This window comes from Ovis canadensis, chromosome 6, assembly GCF_042477335.2.
Source record: "Ovis canadensis isolate MfBH-ARS-UI-01 breed Bighorn chromosome 6, ARS-UI_OviCan_v2, whole genome shotgun sequence".
Lineage (NCBI taxonomy): Eukaryota > Metazoa > Chordata > Mammalia > Artiodactyla > Bovidae > Ovis > Ovis canadensis.
The window spans coordinates 108,207,596-108,230,959 of record NC_091250.1 but is presented as its reverse complement, the minus strand read 5'-3'; the positions used below and the strand labels follow the sequence as shown (position 1 = coordinate 108,230,959).

General features: G+C 46.9%; 1 protein-coding gene across 2 annotated transcripts in view; it reads right to left on the bottom strand.

Annotated features, from left to right (window-relative positions):
- The window catches only part of SHROOM3 (shroom family member 3), a 330,073-nt gene that overhangs the window by 1,388 nt on the left and 305,321 nt on the right, over nucleotides 1-23,364 (bottom strand). For both annotated transcript variants that reach the window (XM_069594398.1, XM_069594399.1), the window contains 5 exons: nucleotides 22,097-22,170; nucleotides 17,736-18,545; nucleotides 16,007-16,513; nucleotides 13,841-13,991; nucleotides 3,520-3,792 (listed from right to left, as the gene is read on the bottom strand). In XM_069594398.1, coding sequence (XP_069450499.1) covers nucleotides 3,520-3,792; nucleotides 13,841-13,991; nucleotides 16,007-16,513; nucleotides 17,736-18,545; nucleotides 22,097-22,170 — 1,815 coding nt within the window. The remainder of the gene's footprint in view (nucleotides 1-3,519; nucleotides 3,793-13,840; nucleotides 13,992-16,006; nucleotides 16,514-17,735; nucleotides 18,546-22,096; nucleotides 22,171-23,364) is intronic.

Here is a 23,364-nt window from a genome sequence, read left to right as displayed (position 1 = left end):
AGATCTGTTGCACAGCAATGTAAATATACTTAATACTATTGAACTGTACAGCTAAAAATGGTTAAGACAGCAAATTTTATATGTGGTGGTGATGGTTTAGTTGCCAAGTCGTGTCCGACTCTCGCGAGCCCATGGGGAGGTAGGAACCCAGACTCCTCGGTCTATGGATTCTCCAGGCAGGAATACTGGAGTGGGTTGCCATTTCCTCCTCCAGGGGATCTTCCCGACCCAGGGGTTGAACCCTCACCCCTTCACTGGCAGGCGGATTCACCACTGAGCCACCAGGGAAGCCTAGGCACTGTGTGCTCAGTTGTCCCGACTCCCTGCGACCCCACGGACTGAAGCCCATTAGGGTCCCCTGTCCATGGAATCTTCCAGGCAAGAATACTGGAGTGGATTCCCACTTCCTTCTCCAGGAATCCAGGTTGGGATCAGGGATCGAACTTGTGTCTCTTGTGTCTCTTGCACTGGCAGGGGGATTTTTTTTTTTAGCACTGAGTCACCTGGGAAGTCCTTTATGTAGTTTACTATAATTAAATAATTGAAGGGAAAAAAAATCCAATTATCAAGGAAGTCAAAGTTACAGTTTTTCTAGTAGTCATGTACGGATATGAGCGCTGGACCATAAAAAAGGTTGAGTGCTGAAGAGTTGATGCTTTTGAACTGTGATGTTGGAGAAGACTCTTGAGAGTCCCTTGGACTGCAAGGAGATCAAACCAGTCAATCCTAAAAGAAATCAGTCCTGAATATTCACTGGAAGGACTGATGCTGAAGCTGAAGCTCTAATACTTTGGCCACCTGATTCAAAGAGCTGACTCACTGGAAAAGACCCTGATGCTGGGAAGGATTGAAGGCAAAAGGAGGAGGCAACAGAGGATGAGATGGTTAGATAGCATCAGCAACTCAACAGACATGAATTTGAGCAAACTCTGGGAGACAGTGGACAGAGGAGCCTAGCATGCTGCAGTCTGTGGGGTTGCATAAAGTCAGACCTGACTTAGCGACTGAACAACAATAAAAACTAATCCTGATCTCTTCTGCAGGTGAGCAAGCACTTACGTGTACTTAAGAGTATAGACGGCATTTAAGTGTTAAGTTGAGCTCAATTCTGGAACAGCTCATCTTCCTCTAAGTACTGCTCCAGTGTTCCCTATCTCTCAGACCTGCGGCATCCATCCAGGTGACCAAACAGGAGACTTGGATTTACCGTCTGTTCTGTCCTTCCCCTCATCTAACATGCCCTGCTGATTCAAACTCATGCTCTAACTCACTCCCTGTTCTTTATCCCCAAGACAATGTTCTAAATTAACAACCTAAACCCATCTTTCTAGAAGTCTCCCCATGGTAACACCCTTCTCCCACCTCCCTAGGCCGATCATGTAACGAAATGAGCTCAAGGTTCTCCAGGCTAAGGTACTGACCCACAGGTCTTGGTGACAATTTTCTGCACTGGATTCTACTATCCCTCCAGACCCACTCTCCTCAGCCTGTCTCAATGTCTGGTGAAGCTGAACCCTGCTGGGTGCTAGGTTTGGCCAGTAGCAGCCATGGCAGGGCCACTGGGAGGTGGGAGAAAGAAGACACTGAGGCCTGTATTCCTGGCTCTCTCCTTGCCAGGTGGCAGTGGCTGAAACCTTTCCTCCAGAAAGGTTTGGCTACAGTTCTGATAAGGGCCCGTTCCTTCTGCTTCTCCGGGTCCAGAGGTGATAATGGCTTCCCCACTGATGCTAGCCCCATGGGGACAAAGCAGCTTCATTATCCCTTCTTGCCCGTGTGCTAAGTTGTGTCCAACTCTTGCGACCCTCTGGATTATGAGCCCACCAGGCTCCTCTGTCCGTGGAATTCCCCAGGCAAGAATACTGGAGTGGGTTGCTGCCCTCCTCCAGGGGATCTTCCTGACCCAGGGATTGAACCCATGTATCTTATGTCTCCCGAGTTGGCAGGCAGATTCTTTACCACTAGCGCCACCTGGGAAGCCCTTCCTGGTCTCCCTTAAAAACAAGTCAGTCACTCTATGTTCTACACATACCAACCGCATGTAACTCAGTTCCTCAACACGCCATGGTCTGCCTGGGCTTTGTCCATAACATTCCTTCTAAATGGTGAAGCTTTATCAGTCTGCCTGGCATTCAGAAAGCCCTCTAGACGCCACTTGAGCGGCACTCGTGTGAAGTCCCTCCTGACCCCAGCACCACACGAAGAGTGCTCCCGAGGCCGTGAGTTTATCACTGCACAGCAGCACACTAGACACACTCGCTGCTTCCACACTGGTCCTCCTCACTGTCTGGTGTTGCCTTCGGGTTGGGTGGGGGGCTGCTTTTAGCCAGTGTCAGCCCTAGCACGCAGAGCAGCTGGAATTTGGCAGGTTCTCGTTCACTGCTCGCTGGATGGAAGGCAGGCAGGAGGGACAACACTTTGGAGGCAAGGACAGTTAGTTTCTAGGGAAACTGTCTGGAGGGAACAAAGGCCTAGCACATATACACCGCAGGGCACTAGTCCAGGGTGGGGGTTTGGTGTCCTGGGTGCTCAGAGTCCCGTTCCTAAATGCTTACCATCTAGATCTCTTCTAATCTTTCAAAAATCTGTTTGCCAAGACATACCTTTCCTTTTAAGGCAGTGCATTTGGAGAAATGATTGGGAAATCCCTAATTTCCAGGAGTCAGGAAGCAAGAGAGCTGCCTCTTACTGGCTGGAGTGCTGGTCAGTTGGCGTGTACGTGAAGTTACAGCTCTGTTTATTGTCTGACCTCCTTGGTAAGTCGGTCCCATGTGGGCGGGGATCTGACTGCTTTATTCAAAGTATCCCAAGTGCCTACACCAGAAGGTGGCCCATACAAGACACACAGGAAATACCTGCTGCACAGATGAGCAAGTGAAGAATGCTCTGTAGCTCTGCAATGAAGCTCAAGGAGGTGATAAAACCTGGGACCAGAGCAGGGCTCCGGTCCTGGCTGCAACACTTACTTGCCTCTAGTGGGAACTCTTTGAGGCTGTGTCTACAGCATCTAAGCCCAAAGTGCCTGACCCGCAGGGCTCCCTAGATTCTGTGTCGTGTCACCACCGCTGTCACTCCATTCTTCCAGTGACGGGTGCGGTGACGACAGTGGGTACATCCTCCCTTGCTGTCCCTGGCCCCTCACCTGCAGCTTCCCTGGAGCCTGAGCTCATGTTCCTGGGCCCTCTCCTCGTCCCCAATAGCTTCATCATGACTCTCTGTTTTTAACGTCCATCTTCATTATGCCTTTTGCCTTTTTCTGGGACAGGAAGGAAGGAAAGGAACTCTGGCGCCCACGTTTTTACTTTCCTGTAAGTATCCCTGAGGCTGAGGTGTTGTGACATAACATCCTGGCGTGGGAGCTGCCTTCCCCTCTCTGCCCTGCACACCTGTATGCCGGACCCCCCCTCCCTGCCCCAGGGAGATGGTGGTCTTCTCTAGGACTCCTGTCTCACCATACTTCTGTGTACATGGGACTCGAGGGAGGCAGGGAGGAGACTTGAAGGGAGCTGCTAAGCCGCCTACCCTTTCCTCGTTACTGGCGTCTTCACCAAGGCCGCTGAGCACGTTCTCCACGCGGGCCAGGCGCCCCGAGAGGGACAGGAGCAGGTTCACCACCTTGTCCAAGTCCCCGATGAACATCTTGTACTTGTCGATCTCGTTGGGCTTGCAGAGCTCACTGATCCAGGCCTCCACCTCCTCCCCCAGGGCGTTATTGAGCTTGATGTCCATCAGCAGGCTCCCCTTGGCTTCCTGGAGGGTCTCGAGCTTGTGGGTGAGGCTTCCAATCAGCTCCGCCTGTCGTGAGAGAGGAGACACACAGCAAAAGTTAGCCAGCCGAGTGGTCAGAGGTGACAAGCGCCACTTCTACCAGCATCCTCCCTGTCCTTTTTCGATGCTCAGCTGAAGGCCCTCCTCTGCTCTGTATGGACCACCCCCAACCTTAGACCACAGTCTCCTCTCCTTTCTCAGAACCTATTCAGTCCTCACAAGCTACGCATGATCACACGTCGCCTTGGAATGTTGTCCAGTCACGTCGTGCTGTGCTCAACGCTGCCTTCCCAGCTGGTTTGTTCACTGCTCACTTTTAAAAGTCTTTTCAAGACATGGTCTCATCATTTGATCCTCACAACAATACCACAGGCAGGCAGGGTATATATTCTTGTTTAACAAATAGAGCAGCTTAGTCAAAGGAACTAGGGATTTGCCTGCGATTACAGCACTGAGTATTAATCACAGATACCATTTGTGGAGCAATTACTATGAGCCAGACATGGTGAGGAAGTCTACAGATGATCTCCGTGAGCCTTCCCAGTGGTCTTGTAGGAGATACTCCCTCATCTATGCAGCGCACTAGGTGAGGAAATTGGGGTGTGCTGAGTTTTAATCAGCAAATGAGCATTAACCAGTAGGCCTGTCCTCAGATGTGGGGGTGAGTGGTGAAGAGAAGGGAGCACTCTTCTTCTGAGCTTCTACTGAACTTGGCTGCCTAATTTTCTCAGGCTCCTTCAGTTTAAGTAGGGTTCACAAATGTCCTTGAAGTGTCCAAGTTCTGGCTTGAATTAAAGGTGACAGGTCAGCGGTACTAGAAGGGCAGCCACCAAGTGAGCGGGGTTCAGTGGGTAAGGGTGGGTCAAAGAAGGCTGAACAGCCACCAGGGTCAGCATCCAGCCCACTCAGTCTTCCCTCTGCTACCCTGCCTTGTGTTTTTTCTTTCTTAGCTTTAATTTTATTGGAGTCTAGTTGATTTACAATGTTATGTTTCACGTGTATGGCAAAGTGTTTCAGTTACACATAAACATATTCATTTTTTAGATTCTTTTCTCATATAGGTTTTCACAGAATACTCAGCAGTGTTCCCCAGGCTCTACAGCAAATCCTTGTTAGTTACCTACTTTATAGTAGTGTGTATATGTTAATCCCAAGTTCCTAATTTATCCTTTCCCCCCATGTTTCCCCTTTGGTAACCATTAGTTTGTTTTCAATATCTGCCAGTTTCTGTCCTCATTTCTGTTTATCCTGTTTCATGGTGGCAATTTCTACGACTCTGTCTTCCAGCTCACTTATCCGTTCTTTTGCTTTAACAACAGAATAATTGAGTCCTTCAAGCATATTTTTCATTCCAGTTGCTGTATTGTTCATCTCTGTTTATTTGTTCTTTAAATCTTCTACTCTTTGTTAAACACCTCTGGTATCCTCTTGATTTGCACCTCTATTCTTTCTCCGGAGATCTTGGATTATCTTTGGTATCAGTACTCTAAATTTGTTTCCAGACAGGTTGCCTCTCTCTACTTCACTTAGTTGTGGGTTTTTATCTTGCTCCTTCATCTGGAACATATTTCTCTATCGTCTCGTTTTGTCCTTCGGTGTTTGTGGTCTCCACTTCTCAGGCTGCAGGATCATAACTGCTCTTGCTGTTAGTGTCTGCTCCCTGGGGGGTGAGGCTGGTCTTAGGGCCTGTGCAGGCTTCTTGGTGGGAGGGACTGGTGTCTGCCAGCTGGTAGATGGAGACGGGTCCTGTCCCTCTGGTGGGCAGGGCTATATCAAGGGGTGTGTTCAGAAGTGGCTGTGAGCTCAGCTTGTCTGCTGATGGGTGGGGCAGTGTTCCTGCAGGTTGTCTGGCCTGAGTGTTCCAGCACTGGTCTGTAGGCTGTTGGGTGGGACCAGGTCGTAATACCATAATGGCAGACCTCCAGGAGAGCTCACACTGAGCAATAGTCTCTGGGGCTTCTGCCACCAGTATCCTTGCTCCCCAGTGAACCCCAGCTGACCCCTGCTTCTCCAGGACACCTTCCAGGACTCATAGGTAGGTCCAGTTCAGGCTACTGTGGCGTTACTGTCCTAGTGTGTGTGAAACCTTGTGTGTGCCCTCCAAGAGTGGAGTCTGTTTCCTCTAGGCCTGTGGAACTCCTGAACTCAAGCCCCACTGGGGGTTCCTCCTCCCGATACCAGACCCTCAGGCTGGAGAGCCTGATGGAGGGCTCAGGACTCTCGCTCTTGCAGGAGAATGTCTGTGACATAATTATTTTCCGGTTTGTGGGTCATCCACCTGGCAGATATGGGGTTTGATGATGTCGTAAAAGTGCCCTCTCCTTCTGTCTTACTGAGGCTTCTTCTTTGTCTTTGAATGTAAACTATCTTTTCTGGTAGATTCCAGTCTTCTTGGTCATTGGTTGCTCAGCAGTTAGTTGTGATTTTGTGAGAGGAGGCAAGCTCAGGTCCTTCTACTCTGCCATCTTGTCCAGAACCAAGGGGCTGCTTTTAGTTTGGGTGCTGGCTGTCTCCTTCCGCAGCATATGCTGGCCGCTGTCCCCTTGATACGTGCTGTGCAGATGCAGAGGCCCGTGCACACTCCTGGGGTGATGGGGGCAGTGCTTGGGGCCTGCTTGCAGGTCTCAGGCAGGCAGCTGCTGTCTGCACACTCTTGGGACAGCAGAGGCAATGCTTGGCGCCTGCTCTGTTTTTCAAAGACATCAACGTTAGCAGAAGAATCATAGGTCTGCCTGTACAGGAGCTGACATGAACTCTGGGCTTCATGAGACAAGGATGGACAGAATGAGAAGAAAATGCCTAGAAGTGATGCAGGGAGGCTTCTGCAGGAAGAACCATCTACATTTTGCATTTTGATTTCTGAAAGCTATTGGCAGGACTGTAGTGTGATCCGTCAGAGCCCAGCCAGATCGGCTAATACCAGCATCACTGAGCAGTCACACCATCACTCCTGACCCAAAGGTTGCACATTTGGATGGTATTTGAATTTTTCATTTTACCAAGCCCTTGGAGATTTGGATTTTAAAATGTAGTTAAAGAGGGATTTGAATAACTGAAGGTAGCAAGGGAAAGTTGGCTGTATTCAATAGCCATTTCTCTGCCAGGCAGATCTTTTTGGAAAAAAAAAAAAACAAAAAAAAAAAACCCCACCAACTTATACCCATGGAATTCAATGGAGAGAGAGGGGAGAGGTGTTTTGATTTTTTAAAAATAACTTACTAGTCTCTCAGGAGCTAATTAATTTGCAAAATCATCGACATTTAACCACTTCTCATCTGGCATAAACTGTTAACTCATCCACCTGAGCTGCTATTTATAAGGCTTCTCACTGGTAACATAGTTTAACAGTCCCTCCCTCCCACCTTGCCATCTGTAGGCTGAAATCCTGCTGGGCCCTGTCCACCTCCTCATGGTTCCAGCGCCAATGCAGACACCGGGCCAGGAGTCATCAGGAGATCTGGCTATGATAGAAATTCATTCTCAGGCCAGTCACTCGACTTTTTGTACCTGTTTTTCTCATCCACAGCACAGGCATCCCAATGTCTGCCTGAAAATAATCATTCTGTTTAGTTACAGAGCTCTTTCTCTATGCCAGGCACCATTTAGGCATTTTCCTATTTTTAATTTTTACTCACAACAACCCAGTGAGATGGGTGCTGTTATCCCCCTTTTACTGATGAGGAAAGTGAGGCGGATAGCAGTTATGTCACTTGCCCAAGCTCAGGCAGACAGAAAGGGGCAGCACTGGGCTTAGGCTCAGGTTACCCAGCTGCAGGATTCAGGCTTTTTGTTGTTATGTTAAGATAGCTCAGAGGAATGTTGTGAAGCTCAGGTAAGATGAAGCAAGCACTTTGGAAAATATAAAAAGTGTTACACATTCAAGCTGTTCCTCTTTTGTGCTACGGGTAAGATTACGCACGCAGCCCCTTGAAGAACATATACCAGTCAGTCACTTGCGTAGATGAGCCTAGGGGAAGATAGCCAACCACTCCCCACCCCCAACACTGTGTTGCCTTCTGCACAGGGGACTTGTGCTGACAGGGTTGCCAATAATATCACAGTCGGCCTCGACCAATGGCCTGTCTTCATCTAAACAGAGTAATTCGGGACCCTTAGGGCTTCCCAGGTGGTTCAGTGGTAAAGAATCCATCTGCCCATGTGGGAGACCTGAGTTCGATCCCTCAGTTGAGAAGATCCCCTGGAGGAGGGCATGGCTACCCACTCCAGTATTCCTGCCTGAAGAATTCCAGGGAAAGAGGAGGCTGCCGCGCTATAGTTCGTGGGATAGCAAAGAGTTGGACATGACTGAGCAACTAACACGGCTGCATGGCTAGGGTTTGAGGACAGAGGGAAATTTAGGCTCCTGCTGGTAAAAACTGGGACTAGTTAAAGACATTCAACTCGAGGATCCAAGCAGCAGCATGGGCTGTTCTCTTTAGCTGCGTTTCACTCAAGAGAGAAGTCGGGGGCGGTTTCTGTCCCGAGCAAGTCTCCATCCCATGTTGTGTGGCTGACGAAGCAGAAAGGCCGGCGGGGGGGACCCACTGCCGAGGCAGATACTCTCTAGCACGCTCTCTGTCAACAGTGGTTCTCGTTTTCTCTCAGGAAGGCTTGTGACCAGAACGCTGTCACATTTACCTAGTTTGATCTCTTGGTTCTGAGATCTCTTGGTTCCTGGTAACAGGAATCTCTGACATACAAGAAGAAACATGATTACATTCCTCAAAATTCAATGCAGCTCATCTTCCTCCCTCCCTCTGCTTTCCTATTTCTGTTACAACAGTCCTCTCAGCCAGGAACTCCGGAGTCAGCCCTCTTTCCTCTCCTCCGTGCTCCATGTGGAATCTGCTACCAGGCTGTCCATTTTTACTTCCTCTTTTGAAAACTAAAATCCATCGGCTTCTCACTGCTCCTCCTGCACCTCCCTCTCTGACCCATATCATCACGTTCCTGGGCAGCTGTAACCCTTCCAACTACCCTCTCTTCCTACTGTCTGAGTCTGCATGTAGCTACTAGAGACTTTCCTGGATGTAAATCCGCCACATCTCTCTCCCTGATGATAAACCCCGGGAGGGGGCTGATTGTTAACTGCAAGGTTAACTGGCAGCTCGCTGGGGAGGGAGCAAGCCTGAAGGATGACCCAGACGGGGGCGAGTTTCCTGTTTCTCCCCCTTTTTATGTTCTAGCTCTGCTCTGGGAATAGCCTCAACACTGAACTGCAGAGATGGTATGGCAGCAAAAATGCTGAAAGAAGCCCCGCCTTCTGTGGGATAAAGCCTGCTGCGGAAATCCTGTTCTTCCCCTTCCTTCTCATTTTTCCCTCCCTTTCCCAGCCCCGTTCCCTGAGGTGACTCTCCTTGCACAGCCACAGGGCATGCGCACTTAAAACTCCAAGAGAAAACCCTTCTTTCTGTCTAGAGGAACTGGGAAAATGACCCCATGGACTGAAACTCTAAGGGGGTCTCCCTACTCTTTCTTTCTCTTATTGAGGGGAGTCCCATGTAGACAGTACGGCCACGCAGGCTGCTGTGACATTGTGAGAACTTGTCTGTTTCCAGCCAGAGGTGCAGGAAAAGGGGCCTCTGGGAGCCAGAGGCTGGAGGGGGATGGGAGGAGGCGTGGGAATACTGGTCAGGAGAGAGCAGGAAAGGGAGACCCCCTAACTCTGGGTCGGAACTGCCTAGGTCCTGGCTCACCCAGAGGCTGTACGTGTGGGAGAGACCCAAAGCAGCACAGCTGAGGCTTTCAGGACTGAACTGAAAGCCACCGAGCCCCCAGCTCAGCCCTGAAAGGTGCCCGTTGGGGACAGACACACAGGAGACAGCAGAGGTTCTGAACACCAAACCGAACCGGGACCAACACCCAGGGGTGGGATAGAACTTGCAGTCTGAACCTCACTAGGCTGACTGCTTGCTAAAACAAAACACCGAATCCACATTCTCCGGAGGATTGTCACAGAACCCAGAGTCTCACAACATAATACTCAAAATGTTCAAATACCATATTGCCCCATATGAAAAGAACCAGTAAAATGTGAGCAGCTCACAGGGGAAGACCACCGACAGGTGCTGAGATAAACAAACACTGGGACTATTGAAGCCTTTAAAAAACTTTTGTAACTATGCTCCATGGTAGAAGTAAACACTCCTGAAATGAACAGCCAGACACTACAAAACCGTAACTGAATGGAAATTTTACAACTGAAAACTGGAATATTTGAAATTAAAAAAAAAAAAAATCACTGGCAGAATGCAGGGAAGTCAGTGAAACTGAAGACAGATCAATAAAAATAATCCAATTTGAACGAACGGACAGAAAACATTAAAAACATTAACAAATAGTTTCAGACTTGCAGGGCCATATCCAAAGGTATAATATTTGTGTCACTGGAGTCCCAAAAGGAGAAAAGGAAAAGATTACCACGTTAAAAAAAAAAAAAATTGACCTACTGGCTAATAACATCCTGAATTTAGCAACAGACATAAGTATAGAATTAAGAAGCTTAGCAAACCCCAACAGGACAAATGAAAAAAATAAGACCCATACACATCATAACCAAACTGCTGAAAAATCAAAGAAAGAAAAATTTGAAAGCAGTCAGATAAAAACATTCCATACAGAAGGAACAAGTCTTCAACGGCTGTGCATTTCTCATCAGAAACGATGGAAGCAAGAAGAAATGGGACAACATTTTTACAGTGTTGAAAGAAAAGAATAGTCAACCCAGACTTCCATATCCAGTAAAAATTCTTTAGAAATGACAGTAGAATATGGACATTTTTAGATGAAGGAAAACTAAAAGAATTTGTCACCAGCAGAAAAATGCTTAAAAACAGAAACACTAAAGGAAGATGTTCAGGCTGAAAGGAAGACAGACCAGAGGGAAGCTTGGAACTTTAAGAATGAAGCAAGAGCAACAGAGACAGGCAGCTGAGAGTCATCTGGGTCACTAGTGGTCTCCTGGGGAAAGCCAGTTCTAAGGAACAACAGATTCTTTTTGAAATATTCCACCAAGTCTCTAAGCCAAAGTCTTCTGGCCTTCAGAGCAGAAAATCATGGGATCTGGTTAAGCAGATCTTTGTCTAACAGATATGGTAGGGTTTAGCCAAACAGAAGTATTAAACTGTCTTTAGATTTTATGTCTGTCAGAAGTTCACAGAGTGAGTGTTTTGGACTGTAGCCCGCCAGGCTCCTCCGTCCATGGGATTTCCCAAGCAAGAATACTGGAGTGGGTTGTGATTTCCTTCTCCAGGGGATCTTCTTGACCCAGGAATCGAACCCAGGTCTCCTGCACTGCAGGCAGATTCTTTACTGTCTGAGCAATATTATAATTCATCATCCAGGATATATAAATAAAAAGTATGTAAAAGGGGAATGGATTCAAAATACTTTTAAGTTTTAAAATATAAATAAACCAGGACTGTAGTTTCCATTGACACTTAGTGAGTTCCATGCCAAGAAATATATGTTAGGTTATTACTAACTTTAAACATTAGGGAGCACATTATTGCTTTGCAGAATTTGGTGGAAGGCTATACTTGGCCTTAAAACAATCTTGACCAAACATCATGTTTTAAAACTATCCTTAGAAAAGCTTGTTATATATCAGGAAAGTGACAAGTGAAAGTGAAGTCGCTCAGTCGTGTCCGACTCTTTGAGACCCCATGGACTATAGCCTACCACGCTCCTCCATCCATGGGATTTTCCAGGCAAGAGTACTGGAGTGGGTTGCCATTTCCTTCTCCAGAGGATCTTCCCGACCCAGGGATCGAACCCGGGTCTCCCACATTGTAGGTAGACTCTTTACCATCTGAGCCACCAGGGAGAGAACTGCATTTCAACTTCATGCTGAATCTATTAATAAATGTCTTCAACAACATCACTTAAAGCCTACATATTTCCTGTTTCCTGACCAGATATATAAATGCAAGACACACACATTCTATTACACATTAATAAATCTGCAGTTTATTAAAACAATCTCATAAGGTTCTCCACTGTCACATGATAAAATCCAAACTTTAGCATTTCAGACAAAGCCCCATGTGACCTCCATGACCTCCTGTCCCCATGAATCCTCCCCATTTAATCTCCTTCCTGCCATTCATGGCCTTTCTTTGTTAGCCTCTAAATTTGGTAAATTCTGATTTAATCATGAGACTATTTTACACCCCGAAATGTCAAGCCTCCTGGAAGTATCTCCCTTCAATATATACTAGCTCCCAATGCTTTTTCACACCTCTGCCTCTTCTCTCAGGCTATACCCTTTGTCTTGAAAGCCTCCCCCCACCCCCCGCCTTCCTCTCCTGACTCACTCTAACTAATTCAGCCTAAAATGTGACAATACAGGCATCAGAGCAGTTTTGTGTAAATAAAGAAGGTAATAAAGCACTAAGTAAAAAAAATACAGCCCACATCTGGGACTAAGACTTGCTTGACAAATAGTACCTAATGTCATCTCTTGTGAGGATTAATCCCTTATTCCTTCAGTTCTCAGTCTAAAAATACTTGTCACATAATTCTTAGAATGAGGGGGTGATGATAAAGTGATGAAAAAGCAGTGAAAAAAATAAAATTAAGATGGGGAGGAAAAAGCAACAAATAATTTGCCACACTGCTACTGTAGGGCAGGGTATGTCTACATGCAAAAACAAAACAACTGTAAAATATTCAGTTAAAGATGTTATGGCAACTTAGTATTTATGAAAATGAAAGTGAAGTTGCTCAGTCGTGTCTGACTCTTTGAGACCTCATGGACTGTAGCCTATCAGGCTCCTCTGTCTATGGGATTTTCCAGGCAAGAGTGCTGGAATGGGTTGCCATTTCCTTCTCCAGGGGATTGTCCTGACCGAGGAATCGAACCCGGGTCTCCCGCATTGCAGGCAGATGCTTTACCGTCTGAGCCACCAGGCAAGTATTTATAAGGGTGTTTATACAGCTCCCCCTCTTAGGGATAAATATAGACAGACTATAGCAAGGTGTTTTCTCCCTCCAATCCCATTGAATGGGGGCCAGGAGATGTGCTATGGCATGGACGTAGGGAGGCCTTGGGCTAGGAGAACCTGTGTTACCACAGCAGCTGCATCATGTCAGCATGTTAGCCATGCGCTGTGAGTCGGTAGAAGAGAGAATGTCACTGACGGAGGTGTTTCTAAAACCCCTAAATCCTCCTGCCCCATTGCTCCTTGCTCCCACGGTCTATATCCTCTGGTCTCATTCCAACACATAAACAAGAAAGCTTAGGACACATACTATGGAATAAATGAAACAGAAATCACATGAGAAGGTTTCCTGGAACTGGCACCACTGAGAAGCACTTACATTCCTGGCTCAGCACGAGCCGAGTGTTTTAACAAAGAGCCCTTTTCAGCAGACCGGCCTGAGACGTATGAAGAGCTATAAGCACAGAGGCCGGCAGCCCCTCTGGGGCTGTGGGGAAAGCAGCCGGGCACAGCTGGGCTGAGATCTCCAGGGCGTGTGGGAAGATACCAGCATAACGGTCATTCTGAAAGTGCTTTACATTTTAAATTTCTGTAGGAGCAGCAAATGCTAACCACTCAATTCCAACACTGTGCTTCCAAGCTTTCCCCTGTGGTATATGGGAGGGGATCTCAAGAGCAACACTTGCTTTTCTCAAAGTATCTTTTGACAATCAGTCTCTTTTTCCTTAAAGTTCCTAGACTTCCTAGTTTTCCTTTTGACCATGAAAAACGACATGGAAATGACACAGACCACTGGCATTGGTTGGTCGACTGCTGAGAACAGTGTCGGGATCCCCGTGCTGAACCAGGAAGCAGGGGACCTGGGTTCTAGTCCTAGCTGTGTCACTTGTAGGAAATCCACCTTAATCCCTCTACCCTTCACTTTGGCCATTTGTAAAAAGGACAATGACAGGACAGCTGTGAAGCAACTGCTCCAAGGGCCTTGCACGTGGAGAATCTCTTCTGGCTCAGCGGGGTTGGTGATGTCACAGGCCTCCCCCTGGCCCCCACCCACCGCTGCTGTAAGGCACCAGTAAGCCTGCAAGAACTACCTTTCTGGGGGAGCAGAACAAAGTCCCCCATTCTTTCTTTACCTTCTTTTCATTGATGTCTGCCTGCTCCTCTTCCTCGTTCACCGCTTCTGGCATAGCTTTGATTTTGTTGAGAAGCTCGGCCTTGGGAGCAGACACACTGTAGTAGGCAGGACAGTTGACCAACAGGCCCACTGCTTCCTTGTCGTCACTCCTGGGTCAGAGAGAACAAGAGTACAGCCACATGCAGCTTCATTTCACCACACGTCTGTCCATTTGGAAATGTGTAAAAAAAAAAAAAATCTGTGTAATATCTTCCCAGGGGTTAGGATGACCTAATAAATATTTATGATTGACTGATCACTATGTGTGGGGCTCTTGAATCCAGAGTACTTGGGATGCAAAACCACCAAGGGCAATATTATGATGGGGAGTGGACTGTGAATTTAACCTTTCTGCATGGTTCTCTTGTGATAAATACCAGAATGACACTGACTTCCTGTTTCACAGAGAGACAACAGGGAGCCAAGACTTAGTCACCATGACAGTGTTTTCAAGGTGCTGCACCAACCTCAGGTTTTAGGTTAATCATTTCCTACTCCTCCTCGGTTTCCATAATGTGTCTGATGCCTGCTATAATTGTTGCTTGGACATTTACCAGTTTTCCTTTTTCAGGAACACTTGAGAAACCTGGAGCCTACGGGTCAACAATGAACACATACAAAATGCAAAACCTACTCACTGGTTACACAGCAGGGGGGGTTTCGAGGATGGAGGACAATCTAGAAGCTGTGGACCTGATAACTACGGTCTTCGTTTTACTACAATCAAGCTGTCTCTCATACTCTGTAAGTCAGTCTCTCAGTCCCGTTCAGTTGCTCAGTCGTGTCTGACTCTTTGCAACCCCATGGACTGCAGCATGCCAGGCTTCCCTGTCCATCACCAACTCCCAGAGCTTGCTCAACTTCATATGCCATCCAACCGTCTCATCATCTGTTGTCCCCTTCTCCTCCCGCCTTCAATCTTTCCCAGCATCAGGGTCTTTCCCAGTGAGTCAGTAGGTAAGAACCTACTCACTGAATAAAGGTCTCTGTGGGCATAATTAGTTTTCTCAGACATCATTTTGTGATATTATTTAACATGTAAACCATCATTTTACTATGGAATCCAGAACCACCAGAAGGCTGTTTCCACTAATCTCCCAATTGGTGAGGTTATTCCTCTAAAAAATATAGTTACATTAATCCAGTTAGTGGGGGTGGGGGAAAAAAAATAGTAAAAAGTTCTTCTGATATGCCCTGCCTCCTCACATATTCATTACCTTACAAACGGGCTTCTTGGGCAGATCTGAAGCCCACAGTGGCTATCTGCAGGCTCACATACGACAGGACGACGCTCACTTTAACCAGAAGATGGCGTACGTTATCCTTCTGAAATCCCTCAGGAAGCTTTCCAAGCTGCCGAAGCCACGTGAGGATTTCACTTCTAAACTTTTGTTCTCAGGGATAATGCCAGGAAATGCTTTTCTAAGAATGTATATGTCAGCTACTCTGGTCTTCCTATTGCGAGTGGCTGGAAGACAACCACCCATGGTGAACAACTGGCACATCCATAAAAATTCATCTGCGGGTCCACAGGCGACCCAGTGGGCTGCCCTGCACGTTGTGGGTGCCTAAGTGTTTGCTAAACACATGGCCCTGGATAAGTCACTTCTTGTTAGTCTCTGTAAGACACTGAAAGAGGAGAGGCTGGACAAGGTTACTGTTGAAGGCTTGGATAAAGTGATCAGAGCCTCTGATAACATATCGGACAGCCTGGAAACACCACGTAGTTCTTCCCTTTCTCCCCTCCCCCTCAACTCCAAACACAGTGTTCCTGTAATTTAGTTAGGATCAGTTGGAAATTTCTAAAATGCAAGCCCAAATTTAGATGAAATGCTCTCTGGTTTTATTTGCTAGTGGTCTTGAAGCCCCCAGCTGTGGAGTTCCAGCCTGTTGATTCACATAGTTTTCATTGAAAACTTGTAAGAAAATTAAAAAAAAAAAAACCACTCTAAATCTCTTCCATAGTAGCTTCAAGGAAACCAAACATGCAAGCAAATACTGTAGTAACCCAGGAGAAATCAAAAGAAGGAAAAATACAAACTGCTCATGATCCTCCCACCGGATCATCACCCCCATGGAAGCACTTTAATTTGAAGTCTGTTTGGGGACATTGCCAGGGACTTACCTCTTGGTCTCACATCCTGGGAAACTGATGGTTTTCTGCACGGCCTTCTTCTTTATGCTGTTTTCCTTCAGCAAATTAACATCTCGAGGAAACAAACCTTCCATCAGGTCCATAGTTGTCTTCATTCTGGAGTCTGGGTCCAAAATGTCTGCCAGAGATTTGTCTTGGTGGATAATTTCCTTGGCTAGCGTCTCTGTTCTGATGTCTTCTGAGGTCTTCTGAGGTCCAGAACTGACATTCTTTTCTAAACCTGGAGTCCCACTGGCTGGCTCGTGGATGAGGCTGTGGGTCTGCATGGGAAGTGGCTGTCCTGGGCTTGGCTGCTTGCTTAGAGACCCAGCAGGCTGGGGAGGAGCACCCGTGGTGGAGGGTGGGTTGGTCTCCTTGGCCTCGAAACTCTTGCCTGAAGTTTGTGATCTGGAACCCGGCAGCTGATTATCAACCAGATGGGCTGCAACAGGCATGGACCTTTCCTTGGCAACTGTCACCTTGGCAAGTTTGCTGGAGCTGGCAGGGACATATAAAAAAAGAGAGGGGTGAGAGAAGAGTCAGCAGAGGGTGAAAGAAACAGAGAGACACTGGCACAGGGGTGCAACTTCCAGCACGTCAGGAGACTCTGAGGTTGTTATCCACACAAACAGCAGGCTCAAAAGGGTCACAGAGAGGCTTTTAAGGGGGATGTGTGACTTTTTAAGGGGGATGGATTGAACAGGAGTTCAGGTTTGGTGAATGTTGCTCTCAGATTCCAGAGGATAATAGTGGTGTTTAGAGGAAGTTATCACAAAGGTGCTGATGTATCTTCAGTGATACATAGGGAGGTATGTGTTGGGAAATGCTCCTTCCCCATTCTTCTGGCTTCCAAGAAGAGGTTTTCCCTAAACATTACTGACCTTCAGCCTTCCTCTTCATTCCTTCCTATGGATACAGAGTGACTCTGCAGAGAGAAGTGGCCCACAGCCCATTCCTAGTCCAGCCTCTTTTTAGAGTAAGGCTGCCTCTAGACTCGCTCTGGCATGCTCACGCGTGCTCGCTGTGTGCGTATGTGTGTCTAGCACAGCCTGTGACTAGGGGGGCAACCCTTTTTGAGGTTCAGTGTCAGGAGACTCACTTATACTCAGACAGAAGCCATATTCTCCAGGATCAGCTCTCTCAGTAATAAGAGTGATTATTTTTGTCTCCTGTCTGCCCTTTCCTTTTGCCTTATTTCTTCACTGATTCAGAGCTCTTGGCAGGGAAGAGGGATGCTGTTTATTTGGACTCTCTGAAGCTGCCATGCCCACAGAAGTAAACCTGGCTTCCTGGGTTCTGGTTTCCATTTCCACTAGTCTCACTCCTCAGCGCCCAAGGGCTGCCAGCATAGTGACTTGTTGCTGTGCTTACTTGTGTCTGACTTTGCGACCCTGTGGACTGTAGCCCACCAGGCTCCTCTGTCCATGGAATTTTTCAGGCATGGATACTGGAGTGGGTTGCCGTTTCCTCCTCCAGGGAATCTTCCCCACCCAGGGATGGAACCCGCATCTCCTGTATCGCAGGTGGATTCTTCACTGCAGAGCGATTGCAGAAGCCCTGCGTAAGGACTACTAAGCTCAAGAGATGAAACAGTTCTGTCACCTCGTGAAACTGACATGGCTCTCCAGGGGCTGGCAGAGGCAACTCAGGGCAGCCTGGAGCGTGGAAATCTTACCACGGTGGCAGACCCTTCTCCACTGGCAGAGGGCTGCGATCTCACCTGGCACGGGGCTCCAGGTAGCCCTCCTCCCACTGGGCCGGGCACACAGCTTCGGGGGGAGGCGGAGGGAAGTGGTCCAGGCCCTGGGCCAGGGATGCCTGGATGGTTGTTGGTGGCGGGGGCGGCGGCGGCGGTGGGGGCAGCAGCAGCTCATCACAGCGGGGGCTGGAAGTGGCGGTGGGGCGTGGGTCCCTCACAAACACCTCGTCGTCCTCACAGTCCTCGCGAGGTGGCGGGGAAGCCAGCAAGGCCGACTCGGAGATCCGGAGGGAAATCCTGCCCGGAATGCCTGGAGCCCCGAGAGGTGTATCCGGGTCGGAAGTGCTGCTCGAGCTGGGGGCATCCTGTGGCTTGGGGTAGTGCTTCGGGGGGTCCTCGGGGAGGCTCTCCTCTCTGACCGTGTAGGCCCGCTTTATCCAGGGCGGGGAGGCCCGCATCCCTGCGTGCTCTTCCATCCTGCGCTCAGGGCTGGGAGGCTGGGCCGGGCTGTGGCCGTCGCCGCTTCTGGGGGTCCCGGCTGGTGTGGAGGGCTGGGATGCAGCCTGTGAGCAATAGCTCGAAGGGCCAGGGCCAGGCAGGACCGAGCTCAGGGGTGCAGCCCTGGCATCTGGAAGATGCCCATGAGCTTCCGAGGACAGTGGCAGAGGGCAAGGCGTTCTGCTGGCCTGTCTCGGAGGGTCCAGCAGCCCCGGACCCCCGCTGGGTACAGAGGCATCACCACTACCTGCTTTGCAGCCTGAATCCCCCCAGTGAGGGCTGGGGTGGTGTCTGAGAGCTGGCATCTCTTCACGGCTGGAACAGCTAAATGGCCTGGAACGGGATACAGACATGCAGGTTAGCGCTGATGCAAAGGGGCAAACACTGAGCCAAAGGTGCATTCCACAGACGGGAAAACCCTCTCATGGGAGAAGGACCCGGGAGAAACTATACACTGCTTCCCCCTGGCTGCTCAGACAAAGAACCTGAAAGTTGAAATGCAACGGCGGGACAGGCATAAACTCCTACAGGAAAATGTCACAGGGCAAGCCTGGGGTCACAGGGCATTTCTTTTCATTAATTCTCTCTCATCCCCCTTCCTCCATGCAAGGCAGCATTTGAGGACAGGCTTCAGGACATTTCTTCTGCTCCTTTTAGACCAAGTTTGGGAACCAGGTCCTGACTTCTCGGGGAAAGAATGCTCCCTCATTCTCTTGCCAGTGAGCCCCCATGGGGGTGGTCTGTTTGGAAAGCATTTGCATGGGCTGCTGAATCCGCAGGTTTTATTTACAACTTTCTCTTGGATTCCCAGTGTTTTCATTTTTCCAAATGGAAAGAAAGAAAGAAAAGGAGTGTCTCACCTAAGGAGCTAATAAGCAGTTACCTCTGGAGAAAGAGACTGACAATAATGAGCAAACAGAGAGCATGGTGGTTTAAACAGCTGTCCTCTAGGCTCCAAGGGAAAACCCAACAATTTCCAGTACTTTTGTTATTGTGTTTGAAAGGAAAAAAAGAACAAAGCAAAGAAAACACGTCTGCAGCCCTGCCTCCCTGCCATGCAAGAGTTAATGTGAGGATTTAAAAAGTCTCCAGCAAACATCCATAGTTCGTAAATCCCACATCTGCAGCTCCCTGCCTAGTGTGCAAGTGAATCTGGAGAGCAGATGGCACTCTTCATTTCACAGACCGCGTCCTAAGGGGGTTGTGGCTCAGTCCCCAGTCAGCACAGTCCTGGCCACAAAATCATCTAAGGCCAGATAAGAGTAAAGCAGCATAAAGAAGGCAAAGACCACAAAGAACCCAACTAGCTCTTCTGCCGTTATTCTCTAATATAAAATGTAGTAAGGTGCCATCTTCCGCTCAGATGCAAACCCTCCCTCCCACCGCAGATCTTTTCATTTATAGGCAGCTTCTTTATCGGGAACCTCTCAGTATCGAAGAGTGGCTATTCTGTCCTTCTTGGCGGGTTCCCAAATGGGTCCACGAGAAACCCAGGGGTGGGAGATTCGCTGAGGGTGCTCTCGACTCTCATGTCTCATTCATTTTGGGACCCCCAGATCCTGGCACAAAGTACCTTCTCAATAAATGTCTGTTGAATAAACAATGTCTCTTTTGCCCGCTGCTATTTAGATCGTAGGCCATGAAATATTTTTGAACTTAGCATCCTCTAATAGGACATGAAATAACTGGAATCTGATGTTTTAAGGACTAATTCATGTTGTAATTTCATATTGCTTTTTTAAAAAAGGAGAGACGTCACTAAAACACACAATAAAATAATGCGTATCTTTTAAAGATCCAGCCGAAATAAACCTTGCTATAATGTTTTTAGTTTACGCTTAATCTTCTTTGTTTACAGAAACTACACTTAAACTGTATATTTTTGAAGACAGTAGTTTAGTTAAATGCTTAGTTTGATTGAGAATACTTCTTCCTGGCGATTGTTCTCCAAGAATAAAGACTAATGTCATAAAGATTTTGTCTCAGTCTCTTTTATAATCGAGTGTGAGACAAGCATCTACTGATATGTATTCAGGAATCATAGTATTCATGAACGAAGTTTGATTAGTCTCATTTTCTTCCTCATAGCATTTTTTAAAAATATGGTTAAAAAAACCCTATAACATAAAATTTACTACTTTAAATGCATTTTAAAATGTTCAGTTGAGCATGTCCATATTGTTGCAAAACAGACCTCCAGAACATTTTTATCTTGCAAATCTGAAGCTAGGTAACTAGTAAGCAACAACTCTTCCCCACTCCTCCAGCCCTTGTAACTGCCCTCTACTTGTCTACAAATATGACTACTTTAGATACCTCATACAAACGGAACCATCAAGTATTTCCGACTGGCTTATTTCACTTAGCATAATGCCCTCAAGGTTCATCCACGTTGCAGTCTGTGACACCATTTCCTTCCTTTTAAAGGCTGAACAATATCCCAGTGTGCACACACACTTCATTTTGTTTATCCACTCAACCACTTGTGGACAGCTGAGTTGCTTCCACCTCTCTGCTATCATGAATAGTGTTGCTGCGAACATGGGTATAAAAATCTCCCTTCAAAACACTGCTTTCAATACTTTGGGTTTATACTCGAGGTGGGTTGCTTGGTCATGACAGATTTTTTGTTTCTATAGCAGTTACACCACTTTGTAATCCTACCAACAGTGCGCAGGGGTTCCACTTTCTCCACATCTTCACCAACACTTGTTCTTTTACGTTTTTTTTTTTGATTGTAGCCATCCTAATGAGTGTGCTTTTGACTTGCATTGCTCTGTGGATTAGTGATGTGTAGTATCTTTTCATGTGCCCACTGGCTATTTGGAGGAGTGTCTATTTAAGTCCTTTGTGTAATCGAGCAATTTGATTTTTTGTGGTTGACTTTAGTTTCACCTTAGACTTTAGAATAGTGCTCCTTTGGCAGAGCTCTAGTTCTAGTTAACCTTCTCTTCTTTCTAGCTTTGAATTAATGCACCCAAACTAACCAACGCCCTTAGCCTCACCTTGACTCCTTGCTTCACTTTGGGAAGAGCTACAGGAGCAAAACCAACTGTGCAAGGCTGTCCTTGGCAGTGAAGGAGGTAGCTTAATACCCACTTCCTGACCATGCTGGCAGTTACTAGGCTGAATTATTAGGAAGATGAATACAGAAAAAGAGAGAAAGAATGACTGAGTGACACAATAAATATTAAAGAACTGGCCTAAAAAAAACGAGAGAGTAACTATATTACCATTAGTAATAACCAGATTATAGTAGACAGTCCTACAATGCTGCATTAAAACTACGTACAGACACGTGGTTCAGAGGAAATTCTCTTTGGAAATTCCTACTCATTAAGCTCCAAGTGAATAGTTCAAAGATCCTACTTCTAAAAATTATCCATTATATTTTTCTAAGGAGAAATGATTTTGAAGGCAATTTAAAAAAAAAAAAAAAAAAAGACTTTCTTGCTGTCTTCTAAGTGCCTACAGTGATTTGTCTTGTTATGTGAAGCTGTTCACGAATGCTCATGTTTATTCAGAGACCTGATCCTGTGGGTCACAGCCAAAAGAGATCAGCCACACCAGAGAGGACCCACTTGAGAAAGTCAGAGGATATGCTGGAGAAGAGCACAGTCACCAACCATTCTGACCTAAACATGCGAGAAGTCAACCACTGCCTCAACAGCACATGTTCAAAACCTACTCTGAATAGTATCATTCTTAGACAAAGTCATCTGTGGATAAAAAGGTTTCCCATAGCCTAGACACACTGAAAAAGGTGGCACGAGATACCATGAAACATCATAACATCTTAATTCAATTTCCAGTAGAGATGAACAGAAGCATTTAACTCCGGCAGCATTCATGAGGCAAAGAGCATCATAACTATAGATACATACCTGGAACCTGGGCCAGTCAAATAACACGGATCCTTCATGAGACCAAAGTCATTGTTTTCCCCCAAAAGCACATCCTTAAAACAGAAGAGAGGCACAGTGTTATTACCAACAAACAGTGTTCAGATTTACCAAGGGGGTGGAGGTGTAAAGGAGATGGAACATTTATTGGTGGTCCACTCTTTATTGTCAGGCTCATGGTGGCATTGTTACATACTAACCTATGGACGTGAACCTGAGTGAACTCCGGGAGTTGGTGATGGACAGGGAGGCCTGGCATGCTGCAACTCATGGGGTCGCAGAGTCGGACACAACTGAGCAACTGAACTGAACTGAACCCATTTTATCCTCAAAGCCTCAGGAAGTACTGTTAACCCCACTGCACTGATGAGGACATAGGCCCAAGAGGTTAATTTTTCCAAGGTCACAAGTGGTAGAACCTCAGTCTATCTCCCTGGGTGCCTCTTTTAACCAAGGCATTTTCTAAACAAGAGAAGTCCAATAACAGTTACCTTCAGAGTTCAGAAACAACTGCTATACTTGAAGTATAAAGATGAAAATTAATTCAAAGGGCAAAACTTTCAAAATAGCAACAGGGAAATACAGGAGATGACAAGAAAAGGAGAGTTTATTAAATTTAGCAAAATCCCAGGAATCAGATAGGAATCTGGCTTGTAATCAGGTTGATATACATTCTTTCTGGGAAAGACATCTCATCCACATTTCTCTCCTGGGGACACTTCAAGGGTAGTCATTATTTGTTTCTGTTTTTAATACGGGTATATAATGGTTTCTGGTGGGTTACAGGTCAGTTTTTGAAAGTGTAAAATCAGTTCATACATACAGGTTTGATGAAGACAATGATGTTGCTCTTGATAAAACTCTCAATTATTTATGATAACAGGAGTCAGGTAGAAAACAAGAAAATTAAATCCACAGGTAATCCATAAACTTAATTTTAGCATTTCCCCCTTTATTCTGTCCAAAGGGCTAACTGCTTTTCATCCCCTTTCTCTCTTTTTCTTTCCTGCTCCTTCCCCCCAGTCAGTGGTAGAGGTACTAAAAAGCAAGAAGAGCCAGAGGTGGGTGGGAGCAGGCCCAAAGAAGAAACAAACCTGAATATTATTAATAACCACAGCTTCCCCTTACTGGGCATTTACTACATGCTGGACACTCTGCCAAGTTCCTTATGATCCTCAAGTGACGTGCCTGGAGTCATGGTCAGGCACCTGACATTTCTCCTGTAATTTAATCTATAAGAGTGGGGAGTG